At 32.0% G+C, this 10,000-nt stretch overlaps 1 protein-coding gene across 2 annotated transcripts in view; it reads left to right on the forward strand.

Moving 5' to 3' along the window:
- The first annotated feature begins 244 nt into the window (after positions 1–244).
- LOC124423480 (Golgi integral membrane protein 4-like) overlaps positions 245–10,000 on the forward strand; it is a 12,185-nt gene continuing 2,429 nt past the window's right edge. The window contains exons 1-5 of one of the 2 annotated variants that reach the window (XM_046961225.1): positions 245–810; positions 993–1,044; positions 5,442–5,624; positions 6,044–6,540; positions 6,823–6,990. In XM_046961225.1, coding sequence (XP_046817181.1) covers positions 5,444–5,624; positions 6,044–6,540; positions 6,823–6,990 — 846 coding nt within the window. In that variant the 5' untranslated portion in view covers positions 245–810; positions 993–1,044; positions 5,442–5,443. The remainder of the gene's footprint in view (positions 811–992; positions 1,045–5,441; positions 5,625–6,043; positions 6,541–6,822; positions 6,991–10,000) is intronic. The other variant, XM_046961223.1, reaches the window with a different exon arrangement.

Consider the following 10,000-nt stretch of genomic DNA (forward strand, 5'->3'; position numbering starts at 1 on the left):
GAAAAAAAAAGAAAAACAAAAAACCAATTCTCTTTTATTCGTCGAATTGAGAATCACTGAATAGAGACAAGTGCCCTGATGCGATTATATTGGCAACATGAGTTGTACGCGATTGGCTGGCATCGAATTGGTCGTACGTTGATTGGTTACGTGTGTCAAGGTGTCGCCATCTTGCGGCATTGTACTCAAGTTATCACACTCGTTGAATAGTGGGGCGCACTGGAGGGCGCGTACAACGAACGAATAACTAGCGACACGTCTCTTCTAACCTTAGTTTAGACGCATTCTACGGAGATATCGTGCTCTTCCGTACATATCGCGGAACAGAGAAAGAGAGGGAGTGAACGAGAGAGAGAGAGAGAGAGGGAGAGATAGATAGATAGAGATAGAGAAAGATAGAGAAAGATTAGAGAAAGAGAGAGAAGAGAGAGAGACCGAGAGAGAGACAGAGAGAGGCAGAGAGAAGAAGAGAAAGAGAGAGAGAGTTACTCACAAATACACAAATACGAATTACATTCGTTATTAGTACGAGTCTCTGTTCACAAGAAGAAGAAACAAGAGGTAAACGAGAATCAAAGGAGTACGATAGAAACATCGAACTTGTGGGGAAAAAAATAGCAACAGTGTGACTTGTTCTTTTTTTTTTTTTTTTCCTTTTCCCCCTTTTTTATTTTCCCTCTACCTCTTCCACGCCATATTTCACGAGAGGATATTACGCGTAGAAGCACCGAGGAAGAAGAGAAAAGCAGTGTGACTCCGTCGTTGAGAATGAATAGCTGAGATATAGAATCGTAGAAGTCGGAGAAGGAGGTAAGCAGTTAACAATTTATTCGTATTAATAACGATAATACGTTAGAAATGGATATACGTTCTTCTTTTCTTTCATTTCTTTTTTCTCCCTTCTTTCTTCCTTTTTTCTTTTTTTTTTTTTTTTTTTTGTATTTTTTTTTCTTTTTTTGTATTTTCTTTTTTTTTTTCCTATTTACACGTAGAGAATATCGCGTGCTTGTTTCTCTCGGTGGTGAATTTTCATTAACCAATATGGTGATTATTCTTATTATTTATGAGTTAGTATTATTTAGGATTGAAGGAAAAAGGATCCTTTATGTTTCTATTATATTTGAAAAAACGAAAAGAAGAAAAATAGTGGTCATCTCTCTCTCTCTCTCTCTCTCTCTTTCTCTCTGTTTTTTTGCGTGTGTATATTATATGTGTATGCGTGCGTGTGTGTGTATGTTTCTGTCTGTGTGTGCCGAGAGCGTCGCTGGTGTCGTCGCGTATTCGTAAGAGAGTAAAGAACTTTGCTTTTCAAGTGTGTGCGTGCGTTCATGTGTGTATATGTGACCCGGTCTCTCTCTTTCTCTCTCTCTTTTTTTTTTTACTTTTGAATATATCCTTTTCAATACTTTTCATGATTTTTATACGTTTCAAAATGTACGCTTGTACAAATGCGTAAGCGTTTATTATAATATTTTGTTTTTAATCGTTTCGTTGATCATCATATTTGTATTAGAAAAAAAAGATTAAATAATTCTGTTATGTATTTAATCATTACGCAGGTAATCTTCGAAGGAACGATTCTCGCTTTTATATTCATTTCATTTCGAAACTATTTAAAATATATATATATATATATACATACACACAGATACACAATTATTATTAAATGTTGATCATATTAAAAGTTGATTTTTAAACATAATTTTTACTTCCACGTTCGATCAAGCGAGTTAAAAAACACTCTTGCGCAAGTCATTTGCAAATTGTGACAGGAAACAACATCTCTGATAAATAATTAAAAGGTGACCTTTTTCTCTCTCTTTTTTCTTTTTTTCTCATCTTTTTTTTTTTTTTTTTTTTTTTTCCCCTGAACGATAACAAGCAAACGAAGACCGGTCTTTTAATTGTCGTTTGATTATGTACAATGTATTTCCGTGTTACCACTGTTTATTTTTTATCACGTGAATAAGAATATGAACTATTAGTATTACGAAAGAAATTTACTTTGCAAAATGTCAGATATTATATTTCAACGATAAGACATTCGATAGGAATAATATTGACCAAGGTGTCACATCTGAATCGATTTTTTTTTCTTTCTTCCTTTTTTCTTCTTTTTTTTTTTGTTTGTTTGTTTCGTTTATTTGTTTGTTTGTTTGTTTGTTTGTTTGTTGCGATCGATGACCCGATTCCTCGAAGGCAAATAATTAACTTTAATCGTTTCAACGAATCGTGCAAGAAATAATTGCATTTTGTTTTTATCAAGAAATAATGGAAAATTTCTTTTTTTTTAATTGTTCAATTGTTAAAGGGTGAAAGGGGTGATTGGCAACGGGGGTGGTGGCAGGAGATGTTAGAGAGAGAGAGAGAGAGAGAGTGAGAGAGAGAGAGAGAGAGAGAGAGAGAGAGAGAGAGAGAAAAGGCAAAAGGAACAATGTAATAAATAATTCAAATCATCGTTGTAACTCATCGATCGAAAACGTAGTAAATATTTTTTACGATCTTATCGCATGAGTTAATACGTAAGTATGACGAGGATATACTACGATATTGTCGTTTTATTACATTTATTTTTATGTCGTCTCCTTTATAAATTTATTTTATATTTCCCGCGCAAAATTTTTGCCGAATAAATGTCTAGTCTTATGGAGAAGTTAAATAATGATGGAGATTGAGGACAGAGAAAAGAGAAAAATGACAACAAAAAGGTAGAAAATTTATGAAAAATTTCTATCCTCTTAAATAATCGATTTTTTTTTCTAAGAGAATGTGTGTATGTATGTATGTATGTATGTATGAATGTATGCATGTATGTATGTATGCGTCTGTATGTGTGTGTATGTATGTATATATGTGTATGTATGTGTGTATGAGTGTGTATGAGTGTGTGTTTCTTTCTTTAATACTTGTATTTTTCAATAATATTTAAATATATTTCTTCTGTAAAAAGAAAAAAGAAAGAAAAGAAAAAGAAGTGTAAGTAAAATTAAAATTAAAATTAAAATTAAAATTAAAATCTGGCATCGATCAAATTATTGTCAAAATTATTTTCGCTCGGTAATAGCGATTGTACGCGCGCGCGCATGTATGTATGTATGTATGTATGTATGTATGTATGTATGTATGTATGTATGTATGTATGTATGTATGTATGTATGTATGTATGTATGTATGTATGTATGTATGTATGTATGTATGTATGTATGTATGTATGTATGTATGTATGTGTTCGCGCGCGCATGTCACGTAGAAAACAAGAGTCAGTGCGCCTGCTCCGAAATGTCAGTGAACCCATGAACGGAACGTTCCTTGTAGACACAGTTAACTCTTTCGTTTTCTTTTTGTATTCTAGTTTATTTTATTTTATTTTATTTTATTTTTTTTTTATATTTTTTCAATTAAAAGTCTTTTTATTATTCTTTTTTTTTTTTCAATGTTACTTTTTCAATTTCTTTTTTAATCAATTAATTTATTTATTTCGTTGTTGTTGTTGTTATTTTTTAATTTTTTCCATATATATGTTATTTTTTGTCGAGAGACTTGTTAACCTCGATGAAAAAGACAAAAAAGAAATGCAGTATCTTAAAAAATATATATTATTTATCTGATTGTAATGTAATTAACTGGAAGATTAATATGGTGAAATAGAAAAATAAATATCATAGTAATCGTAATGATAATATTTCAATTTGCTAGTTATGCGATTAGTACACTACTTCGATAAGTAAACTTTTATTTTCAATGGAAGATAAAAGACTTAGGTGTCTTTTTTTATTCGGTATATTAAAAAATAAAAGGGAGAGAGAGAGAGAGAGAGAGAGAGAGAGAGAGAGAGAGAGAGAGAGAGGGAGAGAGAGGGAGAGAGAGAGAGAGAGGGAGAATTTCTGAGTTCATAGATAATTTAGAAATAATTGTGTAGAAAAAGAAAAAGAAAATTAATCACGTTTTTGTTCATTTGTGGGTATAAGTACAAAAGTTCTTAAAAAAGTAGTCTTTATCATTTTTGACAGTTTTATTTTTAAAATGTTGGATCGTAAAACATCGTTGTGTATGTAGTTTATTTCTTTTTTGTATTTTATTTTATGCTATTTTTTTCCTTTTTTTTTTGGACTTTTCTATAGTCTTAAAGAGTACAGAGCGTTTTCAACGGTAAGGTGGTGTACTCTTAGCGAAGGACAAGAGGAAAGTAAAAAGCTAAAATAAAATCTAAGTCGTTTGTCGGACGAGGTCAACTTCTCTCTCTTCTCTCTCTTACTCTCTTCTATCTTTCTTTGAGACTGCTACCTTTACCACAGGCAATACGAAATATCCGATTTCGCGAATAAAATCACGAGGATGTTGGACCGTGTATCATAGTATCGACAAAAATGTCAATCTCGTAACCACTTTGTGCGAGATAAAATTAGCTACTCCTAAACCAGCATACTACGGTAATAAAAATCATTTTTAGAGCTTGTAATTAAAGTTTTAACAATCTACTTGATCGATTATATATCTTACTATTTCATATATATATATATATACATATATATGTGTGTGTGTGTGTGTGTGTGTGTGTGTGTAAATTAAAATTAAAGAAAGAAAAAGTGAATTGTTCAAATAGAAGAAGCGAAAGAAATTGGGTCGAGAAATTTCGAAATGCTGTGAAATAATTGGTCGGCTAACAAAGCAAGCTTTGAATAGTGCAACGATGCTCATTAACCGTGTATATACATATGTGCGTATGTTAACCTCGATTACTGGCCAGATTTAACAAGGAAATTTTTATAGGCTACTTCTTTTTCTCTATTTTTTTTTTTTTCTTTTTTTTTTTTTAACTATATTCTTGTATATGTACTCTGGTGTCGGAATGTTTTAGAGAATGTTTAGCAAAATACGTGTGCATGTATATATATATATATACACCTGTGTGTATGATTATTCGTAAAGAAAAAGAGAGAGAGAGAGAGAGAGAGAGAAAGAGAGATAAGGATAGAAAAGAGTCAAAAATCCTTTCGTACTCGCAATTGAAATTGCCGACTGCGTTTTACGGAGACTTTACTGTATAGAAAAAAAATGGAGGGAGAGGTGAAAGCGCCATAATTGATGCGAGTTCGTCCTTCGTTAAAGTACAACAGTATACCGGTTATAAGTATTACGAATATTCTCAGTGACCTTGTTCCTTACGCGTTTTAAGAGTAAGCCACGAGCCCAAGAACCTATCCCTTTCTCTGTGTCACTAAGTATATTCACCTGCGTCGAAGTCTTTATTAGGGAGAAATATCAGTGGTTCTCATTCGTAATGTCAAGTCGGACGAATAATCATTTATTGTAATAATTCGTCTTTCTTTTTTTCGTTTTATTTTATTTCATTTATTTGATGCTTTTTGTATGTTCTTTTTTGTTTTTGTTTTCTCTTTTTTCTTTTTTTTTCTTTTTCTTTTTTTTTTTTTTTTTTATAGCGATGAGCGGTTCTCGGCTTGGAAGAGGCCGAGGTGGACGCCTGGCTGTGTACGGGGGTTGCGGGGTGGTGATCATATTATTGGTATTTCTTTACCGCGCCGCCACCTCAGAGATGGCCAGGCTACGTGATCTTCATATCCAGTGCGTTCATCAACACGAGTCACTTGCTGCACAACTTCAAGGTATATATTATGTGTATACACGTACACACGCACGCACACACACACACACACGCTCACATGTATACTTTTATTTGCATTACACCCCTTTTAAATTTGCATGCGATGTAAATCACGACGATAGATAAAAAAAAAAAAAAAAAAGAAGTACAGTGAAGTGTAAAATTTCGCTATAAATTTTAGGTTAATCTATTCAATTATACATTTTCATAATAAATTGATAAACACGCGTTAAAAATTTGAAATTAAATTTTTATATTTAATTTATTGCGTTAATGTTTGCACGAGACTATCGTATATCTTGAATCGCGATTATTACTTAATAGATGATTATTCAGAGAGAGAAAGAGAGAGTGAGGAGGGGGGTGGAGGAAATAAAAGAGAGAAAAAAAAATATATTTGAACGAGCAATGATTTTTCAGTGATATTCGAGTACAAGGTACGACTAGAAAAATCTTTGGCCGAGGAGAAAAGTTCGAATGCCGCTGTGAAACAGGAACTTCAGCAACGTGCCTCCCGAGAGAAATCTTTGAGAGATAAGGACAGTATAGAGGCGATGCAGAGATTCAATTCGCTTCAGCAGACCTATAAGATACTTCAGACCGAGCATCAGGATCTTCAGGAAGAGTATAAGAAACGCGAGAAACAGGTATTGGAGGAAACGAACAGGTTGGAATCTACTCTTCAAGATCTTCATAGTCGTATCAGACAGACGAACGAGGATAAGGAGAAAATTATTGGGGAGAAGGATAGGACATTGGAAAATTTTAAAAACAAATATTTGGAATTGGATACGGAGAAGACTAAGTTGGAGGAAAAGTACAATGATTTGATGAAGAGTACTGGTAACACCGATAGTACGATCGAACATTTGAGAAAGGAGGTCATACAACTTAAACAAGAATTGGACAATGAAAAGGTAGTCTCGCTTTTCTATTATCGTTTTCATGTTTTCGTTAACATTAAACGAATTGTTCCTTTTGACAATTTTAATAATTTATATATATATATATATATATATATATATATATATATATATATATATATGTTCAAAGCATAGGAATTTGTTATAAATATGTACATATATATATATGTGTCTGTGTGTCTGTGTGTGTGTGTGTGTGTGTGTGTCTGTGTGTGTGTGCGTGTGCGTGCATGTGTGCGTGTAAAAGAAATTGACGATTGCTTTGTCCATTTATAGAAACGATGCAAATCAACATTATCGGAGACAAGTCTGATTAGTCCTAAACAGTCGCTGCCAGGTGAACAAAATATGCCGGATAATACGGCGATAGATCCAACACAGGAAGAACGTCAACAGGCACAACAACAGCAACAACAACAACAACAACAACAACAAAATGTACAGGTAAGTCGGCCGAACAACGACGATGAAATGAATTCAGAACCTCTGCCCGCTCCTCGCAATCATCACGCGATCGGGGATGCATTATCGAACGAGAGGAACATTCAGGATGAACAGGACGACGTTTTACCGAATCAGGAACAAAGTAATGTAAGATTTGCACCGGAAGATGATAATATCATACCGGTAGGTCCTAACGAAGTTAAAGATGAGGAACAACAAAAATTATTACCATTGCCTTATGATCTAAGAGACAAACGAAATAAAAAAGAGGAAGGTTTCCCTTCAGCTGAGGATGTTGCCGAGGAGGAATTAGAGAAAAAAAATACGGACGTAGATGGTGTACAGGATCTACAAAAGCAGGTTCTGGCACCACCGAAAAAATCATCCTCGAAAGAACCTACCGATCTCGAGAATAAAATTTTAAACGAGAAGTCACCGAATACCGATGATACCGATACTCTGGCCCGGCCGGATGCACAAAATAATTTTCCTGACTTTAGAGATACCGATAATGAGGCGCCGGCTGATGCTTGGCAACAGAAGGAGGAAGTAGGGAATTGAATCCTTTTAAAGAGGAGATCATCGTTGGTAACCGATCGTGTTTATTAAAAAATGAAAGAGCACAAATGAAAAAAATCGTCGATCGTTTGAGAACAATCGATATGGACGTATATTTTTCGAAGGAAAAAGAAGGGAAAAAAATGGAACAAAAAAAAAAAATAGAGAGAGAGTAATAATATCGACGACTCGCTTCTTGGATCTTATCAATGAAGTAAAAAGTAGTAGATCGTCGCATTATTTGTGAGAATGTGCCTTCGAGTGAGACATATTGTTTTTAATCCTTTGAGTGTGGGCATATTTAGATTTAAATTTTTTTTCTCTTTTTCTCTCTTTCTCTCTCTCTCTCTCTCTCTCTCTGTCTTTCTCTTTCTCTTTCTCTTTCTCTCTGTTCTCTAAAGAAATACTTTCTCGCGTATCTAATATAAATATAATAAGATAAATATAACTATTCATCTTGAAAATTGATAATCTTTATTCGTTTCGGGAGTGTAAGTTGAAAAAGAAATTTGCCTCGCGCAAATATGACTCCGATAATTATCGTCGGACGCATATATGCGTCGGTAACACTCAAAGGATTCTTGACAGTAACCGTATATGTGCATTTCTGTTAGTTTCTCTAGCGGGATACTTTTGGGTCTTCTTGTTTCCTTTCTTTTTTTTTATTTTTTTTTTTTTTTTACAAATTTTTTTTTTTTTTTTTTTTTTTTTTTTTATTTTATTTACTTTGGGTCGTCCTTTATGTTTTTCTCTTTTTCTTTCTTTTTTTCTCTCTTTTTTTTTCTCTCTCTCTCTCTCCTTCTTTCCTTTTTTAAATTTTATTTCTATGTGCCACGTAGTTGCATGATTTTAAATTGGGTATGGTAGATAGATCATGACTATACGAAGATGACAATGACAATGACAATGACGATGACGACATTATTCGATAATAATATTCGTATCTTTATTTCGTGACGATTTTAATCGACGAAATTCACGCCTTATCGGATATGCATTTAAACTTCGTCATTTTATACGGTGTATTTACTTACAGATTATTTACTAATAATAAATATATACATATATATATATATATATATATATACATATATATATATATATATGTATATTTATTTATTTATAAGATTCGATTTATAATCGAAAATCGAAAAATCTTTACTCTTCGATAGTATTATAATGATAAATGCAAATAGTTCTTGATTGTAATTAAATTACTTAAATTAATATGTTTGAAAATAATGCAATATACAAGAGGAAGATGAAGAAGAAGGAAAAGAAAAACGATATGCAATATGTGAAGAAATGAAGGATAAATTAATATACATGAAAGAGTTTTTTTTATTATACATTCTATTATTTGAATCTTAATAAGGATAGAAAAGAAAAGAAAAGAAAAGGGAAAAAAAAAGTAAATAAATAAATAAACAAAGAAGAAGAAAGGTCGTAAGTAAAGGATATATATCGCTTCTTTCGTTGGAATCGATCTTTTTCTTTCTCTGACGAAGAAGAGAGAAAAGATGATCATGTGTATGCGCGAGAAAATTACAAAAAAAAAAAAAAAAAAAAAAAAAAAAAAAAAAAAAAAAAAAAAAAAAAAAAAAATCGAAAAAGAAAAAAAAAGACAGAAAAATAAGACTTTTGCACATCATCAGCGATACGCCTTGTACTCTTCTATGTTACTTACCGCATTAATAAATTGTTATTATTTTTATCGGCTCGCATTTTTACTGGCACCCCTGTTCTTCTTACCTAATCGTACTTACAAGCTTTCGATAATTTCTCTTCCCCTTTTTCTCTTTTTTTTTTTTTTTTGCTTTTTTTTTTCAAAAGAATTTGAAAGTAACGATAAAGAGAAGAAAAAAAAATACTAAATGCAATACTAATCAATTGCAATTACAAAGGGTAAAAACTTGTTCGAGGGGAGACAAAGAAATGATTAGAAATATAACAATTAATGTAACAGACGACGTAACTTACAATTAACGTTATTCTTTTCATTTCGTAAAACTTAATGTACGGAATGATCCATTTAAAAATGATCAAAGATGCTTTCTTAATAGTTCATTCAAGATCTTTATTTTAAGTTGCATGCTGCGAATATATTTTTTTATTATTATTATTTATTACAATTATTATTATTTTTCATTGTTTTTTTAATTCTTTGTTTTCTCGTCCTTTTTTTTTTTCCTTTTTTTTTTTTTTATTAGTACTGCTCGCTTTTGTAGTGTCGATAGAGAATGGTAGATTAAAGTAATCTTTCGTAGAAGTGATTGATATACTTACTTTATGGAACCTTAAAAATCCTATACTCGAGGTTGAGTACTGTCGACGAGTTTGTCAGGTTAAGCAGGTAAGTCGATTAGTTAAGTTAATTAATAAGACATTTAAATATCCTGCGAGTCTAATTAATAATATATATATATATATATATATATATATATATATATAT

This window comes from Vespa crabro, chromosome 4, assembly GCF_910589235.1.
Source record: "Vespa crabro chromosome 4, iyVesCrab1.2, whole genome shotgun sequence".
In the NCBI taxonomy this organism is placed as follows: Eukaryota; Metazoa; Arthropoda; class Insecta; order Hymenoptera; family Vespidae; genus Vespa; species Vespa crabro.